Source organism: Leucoraja erinacea, chromosome 24 (assembly GCF_028641065.1).
Source record: "Leucoraja erinacea ecotype New England chromosome 24, Leri_hhj_1, whole genome shotgun sequence".
Lineage (NCBI taxonomy): Eukaryota > Metazoa > Chordata > Chondrichthyes > Rajiformes > Rajidae > Leucoraja > Leucoraja erinaceus.
This window is the reverse complement of record NC_073400.1, coordinates 9,325,426-9,352,611: the sequence shown is the minus strand read 5'-3', so window position 1 is coordinate 9,352,611 and position 27,186 is coordinate 9,325,426. Positions and strand designations below refer to the sequence as shown.

At 39.6% G+C, this 27,186-nt stretch overlaps 1 protein-coding gene across 1 annotated transcript in view; it reads right to left on the bottom strand.

The window, feature by feature from the left end:
* Nucleotides 1-27,184, bottom strand: part of LOC129708630 (peroxisome proliferator-activated receptor delta-like) — a 39,427-nt gene extending 12,243 nt beyond the window's left edge. Inside the window, exons 1-5 of the mRNA XM_055654506.1 lie at nt 26,767-27,184; nt 16,338-16,568; nt 15,805-15,953; nt 7,808-7,946; nt 3,204-3,406 (exon numbers count right to left, since the gene is read on the bottom strand). Coding sequence (XP_055510481.1) covers nt 3,204-3,406; nt 7,808-7,946; nt 15,805-15,953; nt 16,338-16,407 — 561 coding nt within the window. The 5' untranslated portion in view covers nt 16,408-16,568; nt 26,767-27,184. The remainder of the gene's footprint in view (nt 1-3,203; nt 3,407-7,807; nt 7,947-15,804; nt 15,954-16,337; nt 16,569-26,766) is intronic.
* Nucleotides 27,185-27,186: the final 2 nt, after the last annotated feature.

The window sequence follows — 27,186 nt, the reverse complement described above, 5'->3', positions numbered from 1 at the left end:
TTAATAGGAATCTGAGGGATAACTTTTTCACACAAAAGGTGGTAAATGGAACGAGCTGACAGAGGAGGTAGTTGAGGCAAGTACTATCACAACATTTAAGAGACTTTTGGACAGGTACCTGGATAGGAAACGTTTAGAAGGATATGGACCAAATGTTCCCCCGAGTTATTCCAAATCTTTGTGTCTTTTTATTCAAATTTCTAACTAGTCTGACTTTTTCCTCACTTCTTCCACCCATACGTTAAATCTGCATTCCATGCTCTTTGAATGATTTAATAATGGGTACAGATTCCCTCTATTTACCAAATCCAAATCAATAATATTGTACAATTCTATCCATTATCTTCTTAACCTTCTCTGTTCCTGTGAAACCCCAGTTTTTGCACTTTACACTTGTAACAAAAATAACCTAGTTTAAGATTGACTAATACATATCAAATATCAATCATGAATTATCCCTTGCTCATTAATAATATCTAAAATAACATGTTCCTATGCTCATTCTTCCACATTCGAATCTAGACAACCTGGACACTCCATGAATTCACTGTCCATGCTATCACTGCTCATTTGATTTGCTCAGTCTGCTCGTACATTAACATTCCACATGGTTGCCCTGGCTAAATATTTTGAATTTCTTCACTGTGTTTGGGGACTATGTACTATTTGGGGACTATGTGCAACCCCAATATTGCGTGCATTTTTCTGTTTCTTTGTTGCATTTAAACTGATTGTACTTGATTTTCTGAATTTGCCCTTAATAGCAAAGCTACAATTCCCCCTTTTCCATTTTGACCACCTCTTCTAAAAGACAAGTATTCTGGAATATTTAATACCTAATCCTGGCAACTTTGCAATCACAAATGTATAATGGTTATTAGAATGTACTCATTTATGTCTACTGGTGCCATTAACTCTCCTATCTCGTTATGAGTGGTTCCTTCTTTATTTCCATTAAACACTCGTGTTCTTGCACACCTTATTCCTCTTTACTGTAACTATCTGCACGTTTGCACCTTCCGCCCATTGTAAATCCTCTACAATATTAGTAAACCATTCTGCTTAGATCTCGATCCCAAGCCTACTAAGATGCAACCTAGCTTTTAAGCAGCTCCCTCTTACTCAAATAAGGATCACAATGCTCCAGAATTCCAAATAAATCACTTCTAAATTGTCTACAGCCACACGTTAACCTGCAAGAACATTCCACTTCTATTCTCACTAATTCTGAGGTTTACTTGTTCCGACATTCTTCCCTCAATTTGTATGTATTGTTGTAGGGCTTCCATATCTGCTCCAAAGTATCTTGATTAGTTGCATCATGGACTGGTACGCCAATTCTAATACTCAGGAATGCAAGAAGCTGCAGAGAGTGGTGGGCGCACCACATGTCCACCATAGGCATTTCCCTCCCCTCCATCGAAAGCATTTAGATGAAGCGCTGCCTCAAGAAGACAGCATCTAACATCAAGGAGTCCCAACATCTGGACTGCTGCTACCGTTGGGCAGGAGATACAAAACCCTGAAATGCCACACCACCAGGGTCAGGAACAGCTACTTTCCTAGAAGCATCAGGTTCTTGAACCGACCTCCACTACCCTAATCCAATCTCAGCAACGGAACACTGTGAATCACCTCTTCCATTACTAAGAACATGTTTTCTAATTGTGTATTTATCACTTTTATTTTGCTGTTTTTTCTTTTCACTTCCTTGTTTTATTTATGATGCTGCTGCAAGCAAGATGTTTGTTGTAGCTGTACCTCACCATACTTGTGCATATAACAATAAAGTCAACTTGACTACTAATGTCACACTCAGGTTAAATTCCTTCCCTCAAAAGGACAGTGACCCTATTTTCTATTCAAATGTCCTCGAACATCCCACTGTCCATTTCTATCAGTAGGTAATAATCATAAAATAACATGCTTTACACATCTATACTTAAAATGAAAACTATTTGAACACATGTTATACTACACATACAAGGTTCCTGTCTGTAGCTAGGCTGTATCCATTTTCTGCACTTTTCCATTTTGGATATCCAGCTTCCATGCATTGCTCTCCAATATTTATACTGCTGCGCTGTATGGATTTCTGTGCAATCTTGCAAGAACAATTCTGTGAGTGGGGCTGAGATTGCTGCGCTATGATACAACTCCAGATAGTGAGCAGACTAGGAAATTTGACTGTGCAGGTGCTGTGCCGTGGCTCAAGGCTCATGCATCATCGTGTGATTTTTAAACAACAGTTGCTGCCACGAGCGAGCGCAGATACCCTTTCTGAACAAAATCCAGAGACCTATCATGCCTCTGTTGTCATTAAAATAAGCAGATTACTTATTTATTTTTACTCACTAATAACAAGTACTATCTTCCTTTCTCTAATACCATAACATCTCTTCCTTATTAAATTCAAATATGTGCAAGAAAATCAAGGCCATCTGCTCAACTGTTTATTTTACCAACTATCCTTGGAGACAACCTTCCTCATTCTATCCCTTATCTGCCTTTATCTGTTACAGACAAGACTATTTCCAATTATTTCTTGAGCAGATTTTAACACGCCTTCTTACATAAAATTAGGTTAATCCAAACCTCTGCTGGTCCCAACCAAACATGCACTACCCACTTCCCCATTCAATCTTACCTTTATTGACCCACATAAATCACTTATACCAATCAAAAATTTCCATCACGTTTTAATTCCTCTGTAGTCTCATATGTCTATTTCTTTGTAATCCCCTCACGCATTTGCCCCAACCCTGAACTTGCCATTCCAGCCTTGCCTCAGGGTTGTCATCACTGATTACAAGTTCTTTCAGCCATCGGGTGGGGTGCTTTAAAATTTCCTTCCTAATTTCCCCACTTCTCTATCTCCAAGTCTTCACGCTTATGCTCTAGTTTACCTGCAATAATTGACAATTTAACGTATATTTATCTGTTGTTTTTGCGTTGAATGTGCCTGTAAAGCTGCAGCAAGAAAGACTTTCAACGTTCCAGTTCATATCTGGTCAATATAACAAAACACTCTTGAACACATGAAATTTAAAAGTTGTTCCATAGCCAAGTTTTCATCCCCCTTTTCCAGTTCAATTTTCCATTTATTCCTGTTTGGTTAAGTGAGCTTTAGACATGCAGGAAGAGCAGTTATACCAGTCGTAAGGTTTAAGTCAGGACCAACGAGATTCTCTCCATTTACTTACAGGATCTTTGGTTGCCTTTCCACTTAGAATATCTCGTGCTTTTTTCTTAGTCATAATGAAGTTCTTTAGATATGCATTGTAAACATGCTTTGCCAGTGATTTCAAATCAGCTATCTGTGGATTTTGAACTGTTGCTTCACCAGCTAGAAGTCCCGCAACTAGCTTTTTCTTCTCTGCTTCAGGCATTCGGCCAAAACGGATGGCTGTTACCAGAGAAAAACAAACATTAGATTTGACAAAGAATTCACTTTGCTTTATTAATACAAACGTAACCTGCATTAAAAATCTTTATTTGACTGGTCTAGAAAAAGAAAGCCTGTTTACAGCAAGGGCCAGTGATAGCGGGCTCTGCTGCTAGAGAATATTTCAACACAAGGTCATTAGCACAAAACGAAAACAGGCAGTCCTCCACACTGGTAACATCTGTTACAAAGTATCCCTTGCATTTGTGCAGGGACCAGCACCACTCATAATCATTTCCTGGCAACGTCAGCGATAACAACAACAATTATAAACATAGGAACGCCTGCAAGAGTTATAAAGATGGAACATTAATTTAGAAATTAAGACGACTTTATATAAACTTACAAGATTAGACAGACAGACAAGAATTCATGTAACATCTTATATGTTCTGTTTTTCATTGACTATTGGCAGCCGACTTTCTAATAGCTAGAACCTTACCTATGAAAAACCAAAACACACAGCATGCAAGATAGCACCAGTAAAGAGAGGAGTTAACATTTTAGGTCAAGAATGAACCCCCACCCCCACCACCTACTTCAGGAATGGAAAATTGAAAAGACAAGCATACTTTATGTTTCAAGAGGGGTTCAGAGAACAGAGGAAATATCTGTAGCGAATCAAAGTTGTAAAGATAGCCATTTTTCAATTCATTAAAAAAAAATTAGGTTAGAAAAAGAAAACAAAAATAAAACAGAGCTACAGCCACATCCATGACGCGCAGATAGTGTTAAATTCAAATCCCAAAGACTGTAACTTATCCAGGTGAAAGATAAGGTGTTGGTCCTTGAACATACTCTGAATATCAATGTGGGAGGCTGAAGATAGACAGGTCTGATTGTGTGGGACAGATAATTAAAATGACAGTAACTGAATGGAGATGCTCTTTGAAGCAGTCACCCAATCTGCATTTGATTTTTCCAATGTAGAAGAGGCCACATCATGGGCACTGAAAGCAGGACATTAGAAGAGCAAGAGAATTGCTGGTTCGCCTAAAAGAACTGCTTGGGTCCCTGGATGGTTGAATGGGAAGAGGTAAAATGTTAAGTATGGCACCTCCTGCACTTATTTGAGGAAGTGCTGTGAGAAGGGAACTGGTTGGGTGGTGGAATAATGAGGGGCAATAGTCCATTTTGACCGCTTTATTTATTATTTATTTATTTATTTATTTGTTTGTTTGTTTGTTTATTTGTTCCGAACAAGTAAAGACATAAATAGGAATAAATAACAACAACAAAATCGAAATAGTCAAGCAATTGGACATTCCAGGCAATATTTGCAAAGCAATGAAAAGCATAAAGCAAAATTTAAATGCCCAACACTTTTTCTTTACAAGCTCGAAAAGGAGCGAGAAGAAGAATAACTTATTTAATCTCACCCCTTCTCCCTAAACCCTTCTCCCATATTTAATAATTAATTAATTAATTAATGATAATACCCCAGACAATTTTTAGAGATGCATACAGACATATATATACACATACAACTGATATACACATACAAGTAATATGTATGAAGTAACCAAAAACACAAATAAATAAAAAATAAAATAATAAATAAACATTAACCCCTGTTTGTCAACCATCCCCTTCATCCCCGTACCTTGTGAAAAAAAGTTTTTTGTATGTCATTTTGAACTGGTTCATATTTGGACATTGCTTTAACCCCACATTCAAACTGTTCCACAATCCTACTCCACAGACCGAAATACAAAAAGTTTTTCTGGTCGTGTGGACTCTTTGTACCTTAAAATTAAATATTCTTCTTAAATTATAACCCCCCACTCGCTCATTGAATAATTTTTGTATATTTCCAGGTAAGTTTTTATTTTTGGCCCTAAACATTATCTGTGCTGTTTTAAATGCAACCAAATCTTCTAATTTTAATAAGTTTGACTGTAAGAATAATGGATTAGTGTGACCCAGATACCTGACATTGTGAATAATACGTATTGCTCTTTTTTGCAGAATAGTTAATTAATGTAGCGAACTGTTATAGTTATTGCCCCTGACTTCTGCACAGTAATTTAAATAAGGTAAGATTAGTGAACAGTAGAGAATGCGGAGTGATTTGTGATCCAGAACCTGCTTAACTTTGTGTAATACAGAAATGCTTTTTGACAAGTTTGGATTGTACATGTTTAATGTGTGATTTCCAGCTGATTCTATCATCCATTATAACCCCAAGAAATTTATTGAGTGGAAAGGAGAAGGAAAGATGTAGAATCCTATTGGAGGTAGTGGAAATTCTGGAGAATGATCTGTTGAATGTGGAGGCTGGAAGGCAAGGTCAAGGGGACAGGTCTTTATCTGTTCTAACGGAGGGTAGGGTGGTTAGAGTAGAAATGGAGGAATTGTAATTGAGAGCCCTGTCAAGTATGATAGAGGGAAAGATACAGTCAAGGACAAAGAAAGAGATTATAAAGGCCCAATGTGGATAGTCTCATCAGAGCTTTTCAATAGAGTAACTGGAGGAATGGAATCTTATAGAGTGCAGGGTGGGAGGAGATGGCATTGAGACTGCCAGTTTTAAAGTAATTATTATCTTGACAACTTTGACCTGCACCCTATCACATTCATTCCATGTTCTCTACACACTGATGCAACTTAAAACAAACTTCACCATTTATCTAATTCTGATGAAACATTCTCGTTATCTCTCACCATTGATTATGCCCAATCCAAAGGGTGCTTCCAGCATTTTCAGTATAACTTCATATTCCCAGCATCTTTCCCAATTACTGTATATGTCAACTATGTTTTTTCTCTAATGCACACAAGAATTTTCAAACCCCTAAGAATTCATCCCAAACATAAGAAACTTGGCTGTGACTCAAAACAAATTTTAAAATGTTACAAAAACAAACCTATGGCAAAATATATATTTTAAATAACACTTAAAAAATGTCATTATTTATTGTGTTAATGTATTGAATAAACACTAAAGCAAATTATTAACAATTGCTATTTAGTTACTATTTTGATTGCACTGTGAATAGAATACCAATGTTGAGAATGTTTGATAATGGGTGCAAATTCTCAAAATATTCAACTCGTCTAAAAATATTCAAATCCATTGGCTCTTATTTTTGTTAGCGTCAGTCCCAATACCCTTGCATATCTGTATTTCTTCAAACCTGTTCACTTGTGCATCCCCAAAGTTTCCTTTGCTTCCTGAAGATCCGCAAGATTCAATAGCTCAGTTAAAGTCACTGCTAAACTTTTCTAGTAATCATTTTTTTTGGAGATATTACAAGGATAGAGGAACAAGGGACCATGAGTCAATCAGACATGTTCACATCCAGGCTAGGTTAGAAAGAGAGGTGAAAGACAGGGGGGAGAAAAGAAGGAAAAAAAATCAAGAGCGGGTCCCAGATGAAGTACTATCCGTCTTGGAGCTCTTTTGCTTTCTTACTCCCAATGTTCCTATTATTCCCCCCACTGTATCTCTCAGGTGCTTTTTCTCTTCATCAAAAGGGTTGATTTCCGATGACGGTGTTATTACTTTCAGTCCTGGAGATTGGCAGGATAGATGTAGAAGGTACAGGCTTTGCTCCCATCATGGGCAGAGGATGTATGGGAGGTGGGGGGGTGGAAGGTGGAGGGTGGAGGGTGGAGCCCTCTGTCTGAGGGCTGAAACCGAGGCATGGAAATTATGGTAAACGTATAGGTTTCCTATTAGCGTGCACACGATCAACTGACAGTTCTATGTCCTAAATTTGTATGACCTCCCATAAAATGTCCATATTATCGCCAAAAGTATGAAAACAATGTATCTGAAAGATGTGGACAACCCTTAAGAAGGCAGGTATAAAACACCCTTAAAAGCAAATCGATAAATGAACAGTTAACATTTTGTCATTGATTAAAAACAGAACGTTGCATGGCCAAGTCAAAAGAGTAAACTCTCTGCTCTTCATAAATTTACATTTTATATCCTAACAATAAGCAAACAACCATCCAGATTCAAAGCTGGATAACACCACTCTGGGTACTGCAGATTTTTCACTTGCAGAGCAGGTTGTGTGTGATAGGGAGAAGCAAGTTTCCACACCATAAACATGAGCAAGGTTTACCTCTTCAATTCAAATGTATAAGTTTACTATGTAACCAGACTTGTTTGCTTTATTTATTTGCTTATTTTCTTTTCTGATAGCCAAAGCACTTCATGTTTCAACCTTCTGAGACAGTGAAACCAATTCTTGCAGCAAACTGACATTAATCAGAAAAATTAAAGCAAGAGAGGTTATCAAAACTGGGAGTTTCCTTGCTTCCAAATTTTCAATTTGAAAAGTTGTTGAAAAAACTAAGATATACAACAAATTATATTTTCCTTTGCTCTTTGTGGCAATGTCTACTGACCATTGTGTGACATCCCTAACGCCAGGCACTTCTGGAAGCGACAATACTGGCATTTATTCCTGTTTTTTTTCTGAATTTTACAGTTGCGATCACATTTCTCATATTCCAGCTTCATGCGAATTGTTCGTCGGAAGAAACCCTGAAAGCCAAGTTTTAGTTCAATTAAAAATTGAAGCAAAATGATTTTAAAACAGCAAACAGATTTTTTATAAATACAACCAAAGTTCAACTTACATAAAATGCATACTTTTTACAACATTTTATTAGATGTCCAACCAAGTTGTTGGTTTATTCTTGTTAACTGTTACATACTTAACCCAAAGCCCCATTGGTCTACTCAAACCCTAACACCCAGATTAATAAACGGATTTCCTGCCCTGAACGTGAACCGTTTCACAATGAGTTTTCTATATAATTAGTTAAAAAAATGTATTCTCAGCTTATACAAACCTAAAACCATGTCATATGAAAATAATTAGGACATTCAGCCCATCAAGTCCACTATGCCATTCAATCATACCCAATCCATTTTTCCCTCTCAACCCCATTCTCCAACCATCTCCCCGTAACCTTTGCATATCCCAATTCCTCTTCCTAATCAAGAAACTATCAATCTCTGCCTTAAAAAAACACAAAGTCTTGGCCTCCGTAGTCATCTTTGGCAATGAATTCCAGACCCATCACTCTCTGGATTTAAAAAATCCCCCTCACCTCATGTACTGTCACTTTGTTGTACAACACAGAAACATGCCCTTCACCCCACTATGTCCAGCCCAACCATTTATACCAATGCAATTTGTTGACATTTGATCCATATGCAGTACAGGGAAGTGAAATTAAATGAGATGAGAAGACCACAGATCACTATTACATTTACACAGGTTTTAAAATGAAGATACAATGAAAACTTAAAGATTGTGAAATAAATAATCATGTCTGAAAATTGCATATGTTAAAAATAAATTATACTGCTGTTGAAATTTTATTAATCTTCATAAGGTATGTGTTTAGCCAATGGCATCAGTTTTAATGGACAGTCGTGAGGCCACAGAGTACTGTGTATAGTAGGGTCTCCTTATTTCAGAAAGAATGTTAATGCTTCAGCAGCAGCTCAGGGAAGAGCTACTCAATTAATAAATGGAATGGATGGGTTCTCATATGGTTTGCAAAGCCTAGGCTTATATCCTCCGCTAAAAGCGCAGGAAAGTCTTGTTGAAGATCTGGGGGTTCTTGAAAAGGTAGATCCAGAGAGGATGTTTCCTCTTGTGGGACAACCAGGAGTAGGAGCATGGGGAGCGTCATCATTTAGATGGGAGGAGGAAAAGTATTTTTCTCAGACGCAAAAGGTTGGAGTAACTCAACGGGACAGGCAGTATCTCTGGAGTGAAGGAATGGGTGATGTATCGAGTCGAGCCCCTTCTTCAGTCTGAAGAATGTTCAGAGATGCTGCCTGTCCCGCTGAGTTACTCCAGCATTTTGTGTCTATCTTAGATTTAAACCAGCATCTGCAGTTCCTTCCTGCACATTAAGTATTTTTCTCAGGTTTATTGATGCTTGAGGCTCTCTTCCTCCAAAAGTAGATGGATGCAGACTCAGAACATTTTTAAGGCAGGGATTGATAGATACTTAATAAGCAAGTGGGAAAGGTCACCACAGGTAGACAAGAACACAGAATCAAGGTCACAATCAGTCTCAATCTCATTAAATAGGGGAGCAGACTTGAGGAGCCAAGTGGCCCTCTCATGATTCCACTTCATATGTTACATGTTTGTAAAGGACATTGAAAGTTAAACAAATTGAAAGTCAATTAAGATTTTATTAATACAGTGCAGCAACAAATGGCACAAAACAAAAATCATATCGAATTTGTGCTGCAAAAACAAATTCTCAGCCCAACTAGTTACTGGTATGTTATAGTTCACAAGAGCCTACCCCACCTTAATTTAGAAAAAAACATTTAACGCATCCTTCTGCTATCATGTGCTTTGTTAGCTTTTCTTTAAATATTTTTCTAATCAACTCCTCAATATGATAGCAAGTTCCACATTATACCAACTGTGCAACTGTTCTCTCAAATTACCTGTTGGATATTAAAGTTCATCTGATATTTGACCGTTACTTTTTGACTTCAAAAACATTTAGCATTAATGTATTTAATCACCAGTATCAGGTGTATAATGTACTTTGGTTGCCTAACATTAGATTGAAAGTTATTACTTCATACCTATTGACATCGCGTAGACATTGGGAATTTATGTAGCATGGTTGTGCTGCAGTTAATGTTGATGCCTCAAGTGTTGTAGTCCCAGGTTGCTTACCAATTTCAGGTGCTGTCTATGCAGAGTATGCATGTTCACACCATGAAAGTGTGGGTTCCTCTGGATGATTGTTTCCTCCTTCATCCCAGAGACATGTTGGTACATGGACTGTCTCCTGTAAATTAGCCCCTTGTGTAGGATAATGATGAATAGAATCAAGGGAGAGATGATGGCAACAAAAAATAGTTGGGGTTCAGGGAAAATAAATTTAGAAAAGGGACTAATGGAATTTTTCCTGTTGAGATGGCATGGACCCAACAGGTTAAATAGTTGTCAGGAAACAGCTTCTGGTCAGCAGAAAGAAACATGAATATCACATTTATGCTGGCAAGGCAGTAAGGTTCTGCCGACCAGTAGCTGTTTCGTCACAGCTGGTTCCCAATTTGCTGACACGATGTAGGATACCACCAAGTCTGCAAGCAACCAGTATAAAACCCCATTGTCTTGTATGCTTCAGTGAACAAGTCAATTTGGAACTCAGCTGTACAAGCACTGTCTGCAGCTCGATGGCTAAAGTTGGAGTGACCTTGCTTCTGAAGTGGAGGCAGCTTCCCATTGGTCCTGTAGATTAATTCCACTACACTTGCTGCGCTTTGGTCAGAAAGAATAGAAACCCCCTGTCAAAAGCAATGTAGCTGTATTCTAACATTTCTGAAAGTGCCGCCATATGGATACATAATTTAATGCATTCGCTTTAACTTTTTTTGACACTTTGTTACAACATTTTGTTGCATGGCACATTCACTAACTGTTGCTACAGAGTAGTATCTATTCACCAACAATTACAGTGCCACACTGCATTTCCCCAAATAATAGACCATTGAGCATGAACATTCACATGCATGCCTGAAGTACTGCTCGCTGGGATGCAATGTTTGGCAGTTTTTATTAACTGTGACTAGCCAAGATTCCTGGTGAATGCTGCAGTACAACTCATATATTTGGCATTTCACCACATGCAAGTCAAGACAGCAAACATTCATGATATCACAAACAAGCTAAACCTCCCCTCCAAGATTTACAGCAGGAATCACTCTAATGGGGAGTGATAACAGGAACTTTTACAGTGCCTTTCATAATGTTTGGGACAAAGACCCATCATTTATTTATTTACCTCTGTACTCCACAATTTGAGATTTGTAATAGAAAAAAATCACATGTGGTTAAAGTGTACATTGTCAGATTTTATTAAAGGCCATTTTTATACATTGTGGTTTTACCATGTAGAAATTACAGCTGCGTTTATACATAGTCCCCCCCGCTTCAGGGCACGATAAGGTTTGGGACACATGGCTTCACAGGTGTTTGTAATTGCTCAGTTGTGTTTAATTGCCCCCTTGATGCAGGTATAAGAGAGCTCTCAGCACCGAGTCTTTCCTCCAGTCTTTCCATCACCTTGGAAACGTTTATTGCAGTTTATCAGCATGAGGACAAAAGTTGTGCCAATGAAAGTCAAATAAGCCATTATGAGACTGAGAAACAAAATAATAAAACTGTTAAAGAGACATCAGCCAAACGTTAGGTTTACCAAAATCAACTGTTTGGAACATCATTAAGAAAGAGAGCACTGGTGAGTTTACTAATTGCAAAGGGACTGGCAGGCTAAGGAAGACCTGCACAGCTGATGACAGAAGAATTCTCTCTATAATATAGAAAATCCCCAAACGCCTGTCTGACAGATCAGAAACACTTGTCAGGTGTGGATTTATCAATGACCACTGTCAAAAGACTTTATGAACAGAAATACAGAGGCTACACTGCAAGATGCAAACTACTGGTTAGCTGCAAAAATAGGATGGCCTGGTTACAGTTTGCCAAGAAGTATTTAAAAGAGCAACCACAGTTCTGGAAAAAGGTCTTATGGACAGATAAAACGAAGATTAACGTATATTAGACTGATGGCAAGAGAAAAGTATGGAGGAGAGAAGGAACTGCCCAAGATCCAAAACATATCACCTCATCTGTGAAACACAGTGGTGGAGGTGTTATGGCCTGGGCATGTATGGCTGCTGAAGGTACTGGCTCACTTATCTTCATTGATGATATAACAGCTGATGGTAGTAGCATAATGAATTCTGAAATGTAAAGACACATCCTATCTGCTCAAGTTCAAACAAATGCCTCAAAATTGATTGGCCGGCGGTTCATTCCACAGCAAGATGTTGATCCCAGACATATTGCTAAGGCAACAAAGGAGTTTTTCAAAGCTAAAAAATTGTAAATTCTTGAATGGCCAAGTCAATCACCTGATCTAAACCCAATTGAGCCTTTGATATGCTGAAGAGAAAAATGAAGGGTACTAGCCCCCAAAACAAGCATAAGCTAAAGATGGCTGCAATACAGGCCTGGCAGAGCATCACCATAGAAGACACCCAGCAACTGGTGATGCCCATGAATCGCAGACTTCAAGCAGTCATTTCATGCAAAGGATAAGCAACAAAATACTAAACATGCCTACTTTCATTTACATGACATTACTGTGTTCCAAGCATTATGGTGCCCTGAAGGGGGGGGGGGGGGGTCCTATGTATATATGCTGCTGTAATTTCTACATGGTGAAATCAAAATGAATAAAAATGGCCTTTATTAAAATCTGACAATGTGCACTTTAACCACATGTCATTTTTTCTATTACAATTCTCAAATTGTGGAGTACAGAGGCAAGTCTTTGTCACAATCCTAAAACCATGTCATGTACAACATTAAGACTGTTGACATTGAATATGGTAAATACAACTACCAATTTTCACAGCCGTCAAACAATCACCATCTAAAGTAATGACACCTAAATGCTTCAACGTTCACTTTTCAGAATTGAATTTTCTTTATTGCTCCCAACACCAAAGACCATGGTTCAATCCTGGCATCCGGTGCTGTCTGTGTGGAGTTTGCATATTCTCCCTGAGACCATGTAGTTTCCTCCGGGTGCTCCAGTTTCTCCCCACATCACAAATACTTACATGTTTGTAGGTTAGTTGGCTTCTATAAAATTACCCCTTGTGCGTAGGGAATGGATGTGAAAATGGAATAACATAGAACTAGTGTGACCAGGTGATCAATGATCGGCGTGGAATTGGGCAGGAGAGCCCTGTATCTAGAATAGAATGCAATTTATTGTCATTCAAACCTAGGTTTGAACGAAATATCATTTCTACAGTTTTTTACATTACAAAACAATCCAAGACCCACACTTAACACAATTTACATAAACATCCATCACAGTGAGTCTCCAACATCTCCTCACTGTGATGGAAGGCAAAGTCTTTATCTCTTCCCTTTGTTCCTTCTCCCGTGGTCCAGCAGTCCAACTGCAGTGTCGAGGCGAACTGGGGCTCCGATGTTAAAGCCCCCGGCGGGCGATGGTAAGTTCTGAGGCCGTTTAAGCCGCGCCGGGTGATGTTAGGTCCCGGCTCCATGTCCTTAAACCCGCGATTCCAGCCGGAGAAGTCGCCGTTGCGGAGCTCGGAAAAGCGGTCTCCCACCAGGGACCTGCGAGCTCCCGATGTTCCCGTCCACCAGGTCTGCGGCCGGTGCCTCCGAACTCCAAACTTCGGGTCGCAGCCGCACGCCACCACAGCTCTTCCCGCTCCGAAGTTGGCCAGCTCCGCGATGTCAATTCTGCAGGCTCTGCAACTGGAGCCCCCAGGTTTGTCCCGGCCGGAGGTCGCCTCCGGCTCCACGATGTTAGGCCCAACGACATCCGAGACCCGACAGGGAATAGTCGGGTCTCCGGACAGGGAAGAGATTTAAAACAGTTTCCCCCACAGCCCACCCCATCACATATACTAGGTATGTTACAAAACCTACCTGAATCGTCATTGGGAATCTGCCCACAGCCAGGTCCGCGATTTTGGCGCTGTTTGGAGGGGGCGGGTTTAAAACGCGATTTTTACTAGGCTGTACTAATCGCAGATGTTCAGCCTAGTAAATCATTAACGAAAAATCACTGCAAGACCCGGTCGCAAAAGGTATTATTAGTTTTACAGGCCTCGATAATATAGTTATAATAATTTTAAAATTACTGTCTGATTCCGCAACCTCTCGCAGCCCCAGGGTTTTATAAAGCAAACAATTAAAGGTATGTACCTTATTTTTACATTAAATGGGGCATATATATAACCCTATATATCAAGTTATCTATAGCGAGTAGTTCATTTTGGGCTGTTTATATCCCGCAGTATTTTTCTCGGCATTTGAGGGCACTAATCCAGCGCGATGTCAACGTTCTAAACCAGCGCGTTCACAGAAACCCACTAGAAAGCCGATTTAAATGGGCATTTATTTACAGCTATTGAACACTAAATTCCTTCCATTTGGCCTATAAATTAATGTAAATTAGATATAAAAATCATGTTATATTGTGAATTATTTGTGAATAATCTTTGGACACTTAGGCTATTTAAAAATGTTAATCCTTCCTTAAGAAATGGGCTTTTGACTATCCAAGATCACAGCTTTTTTGTAATGTCCATTGAAAATCAATAGGGAACAAGATGCTAATTTCCGAGTATGAAAATGGCCATAACTTTTTTAATACTTGAGATATGAAAGTGAATTTGGTGTCAAATTAAACTTATTGTTATGCTTTATCTGATGGGATAAATTGCAGACTTGATTTTTAAAATCTCAAAATTTTGTAACATTGCTACATATACACAGCTAAAAAATAATAATAAAAAACTCAAGACATACATTTAACAAGACAAAAATAAAAAAAGACAGATTACTGTAGTCGAGCCGCTGCCGTTAGGCGCCACCACTGTACTGTATCTCTAAACCATGTCATTGCTTTGTCCTCCTGCTAACATTGTATCAGGAAACGGGAAGAAAAAAAGTCCCTGAAGATGACCTGATGTGCACCTCCAAGTCACTGGAGCTTCAGTAACTTCCACAAAATATGAAATACTCTGGAGCATAACCAGTGAGATTAACAATTGGAAAATTCAATTGAAGAACACCAGGAGGACCAATCAAAACAACAGTGAATAAGCAGGGATATATTTCATGTCATGCTATCACAAGAATCTGTGTTATTCACTTAAAAGCAAGTAAAATATCCAAAACCAAAATTGTCAAAAGGACATGCAGCAGAACTTTGCCTGGAGCTTAGTTTTAACATTCATTGATGGAACAATATTTAATTAAAATTTAAAAAAAAACAGAAAATGCTGGAAAAATTCTGTAGGTCAGGCAGTATTTATGGAGAGAGAACAATTCAAGTTTTGGATCTGGGACCCCTCAACAGAACTGAGAAAGAGGAAAACAACTTGTGTAGATGGTGCATCCTGGATGGCATGACTAATGGACTTGTTTCTATGTTGTACGACTCTAATGCGACAGTTAAGCGTCTTTATCTATCTAACGCACAGTTAATGTGTATAGCCCAGCCTATTGTGACATGCCATTTTTTGACATTCAATGTTTAATTAGGATTTTGACTACTTCTGTCTTTTATTGCTGTTTTGCAGTAAAATATTTTGCAGTAAAACAAGCAATAAAGAGTAATTGTGTTTTGCTGAAACTGTCCAGTAATATATTATGCATGAGATGTATATTACTATATTTAAATTAATTTTCAGTCTTTATACATAAATTTTCAATTTCTCATTAGTTTCACATTGACATGAATTGTGAGGAATATTTCTGCTTGTAAAACGTCACACACATAATCCACTGTACCTTACAACCTTCACAGGCATGTACGCCATAATGGAACCCTGAAGCTTTATCACCGCATATTCGACATTCAACATTCACACCAGAAGTGGTGGCCTCCTCATTTGTAACTTTGGATTGTATAACTGATGGACTTGCTGCTTCCATTACATCTGAGAAAGAAATATACTAAATTATAAACATAATTGATTCATAACATTAAAACAGTTACAAAGTGGGTATTTGACTGTTACATTCATCATCACTTACTAATTAATTACTACAAAAGACACAAAGTGCTGGATTAATTCAACAGTGTTGGAACAAAGGTGCCCAATCCAAAAGGTCACCCATCTATGTTCACCATAGATGCTGCTGGACCCACTGAAGTACTGCGGCACTTCATGTATAAAAAATGTTTCTCCAAGTATACAGGTAGGTAGCATGAAAATACTTCTTATCCTTAAATGATCATGAAGTTGGAGCACTGTTAATAAACTATATCAAAAACAGCTATAATACTCTTGTCGTAGCAATGTCCAATATGATTTCATTACCTGTTTGAAAACTGGAAGCTATTTCAGCATCTGTTCCCACAGTTTCATTTTCTGTAGTCTTCGAATCCATCCCATCATTCCCCACTTCTTCAAAATCTGATGACACATTCTATAGCTTTTCCATGACCTATTGCCCTTTTCTTCATTATATCCTTGAGTCATATCCTTGATGAGTACATTGCTGACACAAACGCAAAGTGATCACGGCTCTGATACAAAACATTCATTGACCTGATAAGATACAAAGGCATAATTTTAGAACAAGTTTCTTTTAACAAATAAGTATAGCTGAATCTGGGTTTGGTGATTCTTTAAAAAGATTACTTTCAGTTCTTCAATTGGATCAGTTACATCTTTTCGACCCTTATGTTAATCTCAAATATGTTAATGAACAGTTCCAGCAGCCAAATTGCTCCGGTGCTGCCTGCGTGGAGCTTACAAATTCTCCCCATGACTGTGTGGGTTTCCGACTTCCTCCTAAGGTTGATCAATTGGCTACTGTAAACTGCACTTTGTGTCGGTAAATGGCAGAAGAATCAATTAGGAGTTGATGGGAATGAAAGAGAGAAAATAGGTTAAAAGGAAATAATGGGTGAATGGCTATCAGTGGAATGCTTCAACTAGATGGTCTGAAAGGCCTTTTAGGTCATGAGGAAGTATGCAACATGAAACTAATCTACATACAAGTTTGTGCATCATTTCTAATGAAAACAGGTCCTGATCAGTGATTCTTCATGTCCCAATGTGAAAATGCTGACAGATCTGTGTTTACACAACCACCCATTACCTAGTTTCAGAAGCAGCTTTACACATGCACATATCAACAGTCTACAGAGCTCTTAAAAACTCTAAACTGAAGTGTTAAACAAGTTCAGTAACTCAGCGGGTCAGGCAACATCTCTGGAGAAGGGTCTCGACCCGAAACGTCACCTATTCCTTTTCTCCAAAGTCCCGCTGAGTTACTCCAGCATTTTATGTGTAAACCCGTTGATGATTGGTGCTCGGCTTTCGCCGGCACCGAGGGGGTTAACCGACAGCCACTGGATAAGTCGAGAGGTGCAGCTGACGGTCCCCAGCCCGTCGGGGAACAGGTTCCTCGGGAGTTGGAGCAGACTTGAGCTGGAGTTAGTGCTTCTTCTCCGCGCTGGCTGTAAGCCTGGGGTCGCCACTGCTCCAGGCCAGTGTCCCGTCAACACTTGGAAGAGGACGGGAACGGTCCAGTAGCAATTCAACAGCGTTTGCAGCGCCGGAGACTCGGGTTCAATCCTGACTAGGGATGAAACGCAGGTCTGTACACACATCGCAGCTCAACTGGAGAAAATTTCTCTCTGCTGCTCCAGTCTCTCCTCCCGTCTCCCACTTGCATCTGCCCCCTCTTCCTCGCTGTTACACCCCGGTCTCCCGCTACCTGGCACCCCCATTCCTCAGATTAAATATATTTTTAAACGTAAATTATAAATAAAGATTAGAAAATGTTTCAAACACGTAATATTTTCTTATTCCAGTAGCAAACACATTAAGGAATGAATGAAAATAATTATTTAACTTTTTGAATATCTCATAATTGCAGATTAATGAACTGCACTAGAACTGGGACTGTGTAAGTAGTGTGTGAACAGCAGAATAAAAAAGGAAGCTACTGAGTTGACAGAATTCTAGATTAATTAATTGGTAGAATAGTTAACAATTCATACAGTTTATACAACCAGTGCTCCATTCACTTTCTCTTTATCACAAATGACCTTTGACAAATCACATGGTTTCTTGCATTTTTCCAAATACCGAACTTGTTTATTGTGCCCCAACAATTCAATACGATTAAGATGAGGTGATTAAGTAAAAAAAAATCTGGACTGTGCAAAACTATGTGGCAGTGCAGTCTATTAGGACAAAAAGACCTCCAAGGATATGAACAGGCTAAATGAATGGAAAAGAACATGACAAGTGGAAAATAATGTGGAAAAGTGCAAGGTCACTGCCTTGGCAAAAAAAAAAGAGCAAAGCTGAGTATTTTAAAATGGTGGGAGATTGAAAGATGGTGTCCAGAGAAACCTGGGTGTCCTTGTACACAAATTACTAAAAGTTAATCAGAATGCAATTGTGGGGAAAAAAAGAGGTATCTTGCTAGAAATTATAATATAGAGATCTAGAGAAACTTCACCTTGAACAGTGTGTCCACGTGTAGTCTTCCTACCAAAGGAAGGATATATTTGCTCTGATGGGAGCAAGCGTAGGGAGCAATAAAGGTTCACCAGATTGATTCCTGAGACAATGGATTTGCCAAATGACGAGAAAGCTGGATATGTCATGGTAAGCGAATCACTTCCTGACACCCCAAAACCGTTCTATCATCGGCACCAAGTTAAGCATATGATAGAACGGGATCCATTTGCTTGAATAAGTACATCTCCAATAACATGCAAGATATTGTACATTATCTATGAGAAAGCAGCCCACTTGATTGATGGTCCATTTTACTTAAGACTAACATGTCAAGTGCCACCTATTTAAAGGACAGAAACCAAGTGTCAAACACATGAATTAGTGGGCTGAATTGTACCCTTCTTCAACCAGTAAAACAGAGAATGGCAACGGACCCCTCATAGGTCAGCTCTGAATTCTATGCCTGTGCATTGAACGGGGAGATCAGAGATGAGTTGGAATTCAGATCCAAGTGCACAAGACTTCCCACTGGATTTGGTGTAAAGTCTTGCACTGCACCACTGTCGTTATGAGCTGAGGGAAGAGATGCAATTTATGTTTGCCCCCTCAACTTCAAGCAGTACGACCCTGGTAATTTGTAAGAGGTCACTGATTTTGAGTAAATATAAAAGTAGATGCAATCATGTGATTTATTTTATTTACCACTTAATTTTAAGCAATTTGGAATTCTTCTAGATATTTGTAATTACATTTTAAAATGTTAATGTTTTGATTTGATTCCCTCAGCTCATAACGACAGTGGTTCAGTGCAAGACTTTACACCAAGTCCAGTGGGAAGTCTTGTGCACTTGGATCTGAATTCCAACTCAAAAACCACAGGTTTACGTATGACTAAAACGTAGTAAACTTTTCCCCAAGTAAATAGTGAATTGAAGATATTGAAAATTGGATACAAAATGTTAAAGAATATACAGTCCATGTAATTTCCTATAGGTTTTAATTGTATAAATCTAGCGAGCCATGTTTCTTGTCGAAAGGTATTCTGACCAGAGGAGTTGTGAAGCACATTTGATAGATAGGATAGAATTGTTTTTAAGATTGCTTGCGGGGCCTTGTACTAATAATCCCATACTAGCATATTACTATATTCAGCAATTAAAAAAAAAGATGTCAAACTATTTATGCAACTCAAGTATCCTTCAATTAATAACTATGCTAGTGGTGAAGTGTCATTATGATTTTTTTTTTCTGTTGGAATTACAACTTCTTAAATCAACAACCAACCTGCCAGATTTAGGTTCAGTTCAAAAAATCATTCAGTTAGTGATCTTGGTACAGTTGAATTTAAGATCTTTGAAAAAGGAATACAATTATGGTTCATATTAATTCTACATTCAGCGCAAGCCCTACACAACAGACTAAAATAAGATCAAATTTCTGACTAAGTTTACAATTAATGTTATTAGCAAAAATCGTAACATTAAGACCACTGGAACATAATAACCAATGGAGCAGAATTATTCTTTCAACTTTCTGCACTTGTAAGTCTTGTTATAAGACAAAAGAGCAACTAAAATGTAATTACTTTCACAAATCAGTAATACACATAAAATTGTACAGGGCTGGTAACAATGACTATACCTTTGTCTCTAACCATGTTTAGTTTACACCAACTACGGGATAAAACAATGGATGCTTCTATTCCAAAATAAATATAAGGTAGACAAAAGTGCTGGAGAAACTCAGCGGGTGCAGCAGCATCTATGGAGCGAAGGAAATAGGCAACGTTTCGAGCCGAAACCCTTCTTCAGACTGATGTAGGGTGGGGCGGGGATGGGGAGAAGAAAGGAAAAAGGAAGAGGAGGAGCCCGGGGGCTGAGGGAGAACTGAGAAGGGGAGGAGACAGCAAGGGCTACCGGAAATTGGAGAATTCAATGTTTATGCCACTAGGGTGCAGACTGCCCAAGCGGAATATGAGGTGCTGCTCATTCGGGCCATGGAGGAGACTCAGGACAGAGAGGTCGGATTCGGAATGGGAGGGGGAGTTGAAGTGCTGAGCCACCGGGAGTGCTATCTAGTTTCTCCAAATGTACACAATGCATTCTATGTAGAATTTAATCTACTTTAATTAAACTAGTATCATACCAGCATTTCATTTGGCTGAAACCTAAAATCTATTGCAATGGCATAAGCGGTAATGGCAAGTTGAATACAGTTGAATGATTTTATATCCTTTTAGTCTGATTTTGAACATATTTTTCTCCATATTTGTTATTCAACCTTGAACATGGACATGGACACTGTGCAAAAAGGTTCAGTGTTCTAGCACAGAAGTTTTATTTCAAATGAGCAAACAAAAAATATGCGCATTATATCAATACATTTAACATTACATTAGTAAGGATGTCAGGGTGAAAAAAAAGAATAAAACTGCTAAATACCTAACCTTTACATTTCAAACTAAAAAAATGTTATCTTTTAAAATATTTAAAAATCAATTCCAACTTTAAACCCTTAAACCCAAACCATTAACAATTCATCGTATTACAACGGACGATTGAAATCGCGAGCTTCTGAAGTACAGCATAAATTTATAGCTTTAAATACATTTTTAATAGAACCACAAAATAACATGTTGCATTACTCCGCTTCCAATGCTGTCATCAGATCTGATGGCTAATGCTTGGTCCTATTCCAAAGTTTATTTTGTGAATCATTTTAACAACAAATTTCTTGGAACCCTCTCTAAAGCAGGATTATAAACATGACCAAAATCATGGGCTATGAGGAAAACTGCAATGAATCAACATCAGTAAACATTTTATACATTTTTTGAGAATGGCACTTTGAGGTATCCTTTAATTCACCATATTTTAAAAAGCCCAATTTCATACTAATGGTATATTAATTGAATGCCAATAAAAATTAATTTGTCCTATTTGATATCGGAAGAGCTCTGCACTTCACTAATCATGAACTACCATGACTATGGCATACCCAGTAAACTCATTAGTAGCATTCTAGGTGATACAAGTAACACTTTTCCTCCATTGTCAGAGGCAAAACGCAAGTTGGAGGAACAGCATATCATATTTCACCTAGGCAGCTTACGCTCAGTGGTATGAACATTGATTTATCTTACTTCAGGGAGCCCCGACATTCCCTCTCCCTATCCCTCCCCCGCCTAGGTTGCACTAACTTCTCATTTTCACCCTACAAACAGCTTACAATTACCTATTTCCATTATCATCGTTACTTTTATATATATCTTTCATTCATTGTTCTTTATCTCTCCACATCACCATCTATATCTCTCTCATTTCCCTTATCCTAACCAGTCTGAAGAAGGGTCTCGACCTGAAACGTCACCCATTCCTTCTCTCTAGAGATGCTGCCTGTCCCGCTGAATTTGTCCACCTTTTTATGTCTATCTTTAAACCAGCATCTGCAGTTCCTTCTTACATGCTTAAAATAAGAGGTGGTAATCCAATGAAACGGAGATAATACGTCATAGTAGTCATTTGAATGCTTAATGAAGTTTAAAGACTTGTATCTCAAATATTTAAGAAAGAACTGCATATGCTTGAAAAATCGAAGGTAGACAAAATTGCTGGAGAAACTCAGCGGGTGAGGCAGCATCTATGGAGTGAAGGAATAGGTGATGTTTCGGGTCGAGACCCTTCTTTGGACTGATGTGGGGGTGGGGTGGGGCGGGAAGAAGAATGGAAGATGCGGAGACAGTAGGCTGTGGGAGAGCTGGGAAGGGGAGGGGAAGGAGGGAGGAAGCAAGGACTATCTGAAATTGGAGAAGTCAATGTTCATACCGCTGGGATGTAAACTACCCAAGCGAAATATGAGGTGCTGCTCCAATTTGCGGTGGGACTCATTCTGGCCATGGAGGAGGCCCAGGATAGGACGGTCGGATTCAGAATGGGAGGGGGAGTTGAAGTGCTGAGCCACCGGTAGATCAGGTTGGTTAATGCGAACTGAGCGGAGGTGTTGGGCGAAGCGATTGTCAAGTCTGCACATGGTCTCACCGATGTCGAGCAGTTGACACCTAGAACAGCAATTGCAATAGGTTGGAGGAGGTGCAGGTGAACCTCTGCCTCACCTGGAAAGACCGCTTGGGTCCTTGAATGGAGTCGAGGGGGGATGTAAAGCGACAAGTGTAGCATTTCCTGCGGTTGCAAGGGAAAGTACCAGGGGAGGGGGTGGTTTGGGTTGGAAGGGACGAATTGACCAAGGAGTTACGGAGGGAACGGTCTCTGCGGAAAGCCGAAAGGGGAGAAGATGGGAAGATGTAGCCAACGGTGGGATCCCATTGGAGGTGGCGAAAATGTTGGAGGATTATCTGTTGCATGTGGCGGCTGGTAGGGTGGAAGCTGAGGACAAGGGGGACTCTGTCCTTGTTACGAGGTGGGGGGGGGGGGGATGAGGAGTGAGAGCGGAGCTACGGGATATAGAGGAGACCCTTGCGAGAGCCTCATCTATAGTCGAAGTGGGGAACCCCCGTTTCCTAAAGAGTTAGGACATCTCCGATGCCCTGGTTTGGAACACCTCATCCTGGGTGTAGATGCGGCGTAGACGTAGGAATTGGGAGTAGGGGACAGACTCCTTACAGGAAGCAGGGTGGGAAGAAGTGTAGTCCAGATAGCCATGGGAGTCAGAGGGTTTGTAGTAGATGTCGGTCAGTAGTCTGTTACCTGCGATGGAGATAGTGAGGTCTAGAAACAGCAGGGAGATGTAGCTCAAATATGTTACTACTCACTCATAATTAACAAATAAGATTAATTTTAAAGGAAACAGAGGCAATTTAGAATCATGGCAAAGAAAAACAAATACAATTTGCACATGACTAGAATCCAAATAAACAATTGTAAGAAGTGCAAAATGGGCAACAGGTGGAAAGAGAAACAATGTACATGTTTCAGGTCAATCTTTCATTCCAACTAGGAAGAATGAGTAATTAAGTCCGATTGCGATAGGACAGAAGCACAAAGATGGAGAAAACCAAGAGAATGTCTCAGATGGATTGTAAACCATGGTTCCAATTTAGTGATGGTGGTTAATTACAGATTATCTTTCTGGAGAAGAGTGCGAACAGCACAAACAAAAAAAAAGCCTAAAATTGAGATACAGAACACTGCCATTGCTGTAAAATCTGAAATTAAAAATGCTGGAATTATTCAACAGGTTAAGGAACATCTATGAAGAAATAAAATATAACATATTGGCAAAGGCTGGTTACAGGATTTTTTAAATCCAGTGTTAAGCCCCAAGGGCTGTAATGTGTCCGATTAGAGAATGTGCTGATGTATCTGTTCCAATAATGACATATTCCACACACAAGGTGATTTTCATTTCTCCTTCATTATAGTTGACATGGCTCTCAACTGCATCCCAATTTCCCCACATTTCTGTTCTCGCCATATCTCCTACCACATTCAACAGTACGTGTACCCCTTGACCGCCAGTGTACCCATTCTACCCTATCCATCTCTCCATTCAAGGGGTTATCCTCAATAATTTTCACGATCTTCAATGCAATTCCACACCCATCCTTTTCCATATCCAGGCACCAAGACTACCCTTCCAGGTGAAGCAACATTTCACATATGCATCTTTCAATTTACTGTACTGCTTTCAGTCCTCATATGTGGTCCCAGCTAAAATTGAGAAACAAATTGCACGATCACATCATGAAATCCCTTCGTTCAGTCAGCAGAAATGATCCTGAACTTCTAATTGCCTCTTTAATTCTCCATACACTGCCACCTTTAGCCTATTACATTTTTTCATTGAAGCATAATCCAAGCTCAAGGAACAGCAACTCGTCTTCCAACTATGCATCTTACAACCCTCAGGACTCGATATTAAATTCAGCAATTTCAGGGAACCAGCCTTTCGACTTCACATTAGAAATGTACAGAAGAACCAAATTGCTTTAAAAATGAACAGAATCTATATATTTCATATTTCCTAAAGAAATTAGGCCGTTTGGCCCATCCAGTCTAAGCTGGCTCACTGGGAATTCCAATTCCCAGGCTAATTTCCCTGCAACCTATTCTCCCCACATTCGCATCACCTCTACCAACATTTTACCACCCACAAAAAAAATAGGAGTAATATACAGCAGCTAATTAACCTGCTAACATGTGCAACTTTGGAGTGTGGGAGGAAACAATAGTACCTGCAGGAAGCACTCATGACAGAATGTAACCTATATTGCTGGAGCTGCAGCAGCAGCTCTACAATAGGGTCCATGTGTCATTGTGTCTAAGTTTCACATTTTATTTATACAGCATAGGAACAGACCCTTTAGCCCATGATGTCTACACCTGCATATGAACTATATCTATGTGCCTATCTAAAAGCCTTTTACATGCCACTATCATGTCTGCCTGCATCACCCACCCTGGTAGCACATGACATATACCTGCCTCCCTGTATATAAAACTTGCCCCGGCCATCTTTACACTTTGTCCTGCTCACCTTATAGATCTGCAATCTAATATTTGACATTTCCACCATGCAAATATAATTCTGACTGTCTACAAAGTCTATGTCTCTCATATTTTGTATACTTCTATCATATCAACCCTCAAACTGTGACATTCCAGAGAAAACAATCCAAGTTTGTGCAACATCTCCTCATAGCCTCCAACCCAGACAGTATTCTAGTAAACCTCTTCTGCACCCACTCCACATTCTTCCTGTAATGGGACGAACAGAACTGCACACAATACTGCAAATACAGCCTAACCAAAGTCCAAAAGCTGTAACACGACTTCCAGACCTTTCGACTCAGTACCCTGACCAACAAAGGCAAGCATACCATATGCCACTTACCACTCTACGCATTAAAGCATACCATATACCGTCTTTATCAGTCTATCTACCCGTGTTGCCACTTTCAGTGAGGTATGGACTTGGACTCCAAGATCCTTCTGCACTTCAATGCTGTTAAGGGCCCTGCTATTAACCATACACCCTCTTAAATACGACCTTCTAATGCGCAACACATCATACTTCCTCCTTGGAATAAACTCTCTGCCATTTCTCTGCCCATTTCTGTAGCTGAATACTTTGACAGCCTTCCTCTCTATCCGCAACTCCGCTAATTTTGGTGTTGTCCACAAACGTACTAACCAACCCATCTACATTTACCTCCAAGTTATCTATATATCTATATATATATATATCTATATCTATATCTATATTTAATCACAAACAACAAAGGCTCCAATTTCAGATCCCTGCGAAATTCCACTGGTCACAGATCTGCAGCCAGCCCAACACCCTTCCACCATTCTGAGTAAGCCAGTTCTAAATCCAAATGACAAAGTCACCACATCTTAACCTTCTGGATCAGCCTAACATGAGGGACTACACCAAATGCCTTACTAAAATCCATGTAGATTACATCCACTGCTCTCTACTCATTGATCACCTTCATCATCTCCTCAAAAATCTAATCAAATTCATTAAATCTGACCGCCCCAATCAATAACCCGTGCCTGCCTTCTCCCAATATCCCTTGATTCCACCAGTCCCTAGAGTTCTATGTAACTCTCTCTCTTAACTCCATCCAGTGATTTGGCCTCCACTGCCCTCTGTGGCAGGGAATTCCACAAATTCACAACTCTCCGAGTGAAAACGTTTTTTCTCACCTCAGTCTTAAATTGCCTCCCCTTTATTCTAAGACTGGCCCCTGGTTCTGTACTCGCCCAACATTGCGAACATTTTTCCTGCATCTAGCTTGTCCAGTTCTTTTATAATTTTATATGTTTCTTTAAGATCCCCCTCATCCTTCTAAACTCCAGTGAACACAAGCCTAGTCTTTTCAATCTTTCCTCATATGGCAATCCCGCCATCCCAGGGATCAATCTCGTGAACTTTTGATTGTAACTTGAATGTAATTGGTGATCTTGCAAAAGAACTGTTCTAAAATACCACACAGTTCAGTAGGGCACAGGCTCTACCTGAGGTTTCACAGATTATTACCATCAGCTTCTGGCAATAAATATGCCACTGGCAATAAATCATGGAGGTGAACAGGTGAACGCCAAAATCATTGAGTATTAACAAATATGTAAAGGAGATAGATTTCAACAATGTGAAACAAACTACTTCAGGAAACTTGACGACGAAGCTTGTCGTCTGCAGTAAAATTTAAAGCGTGCTAATTATTCCATCGCAATTCCCCTTCAACCAATTTATGTTTTCAAACTACGTAATTCATTCAATAACAAGTGAGAAATCCCACCTGTCAACGCTCAGACTCCGAGAGTGTGCGGCATCATGAAACCGAGTCCACGAGTGAAACAAGGGAACATCATCGGGCCCGTTTTAGAAGTAGGAGGCGATGTTTTGAGGTGTCTACAAATCCTTTAGTGAGTCAAGTCGGGTGGAATCACATCTGGCCAGATATTCATCTTCCCCGCAATGAGCTCCGTTCACTGGGACCCTGATGGCGGCAACTTTCAGAGTTAGAAACTTTCCCCTGTAGGAAGAATCCGCCCAACAGCTGGAATGGGAGCTCGACAAGTGAGGAGAGGAAAGCGGAGGAGGTGTGGGAAGAGACGTGAAGCTTTGCTTTTTTTTCCCCCCTGCGGGACCTCGCCCGTTACAACGCTCGGTCCTCGCTCCCGCTACCACAGTGAAGCCACCCCCGAGCTGTTCCCTC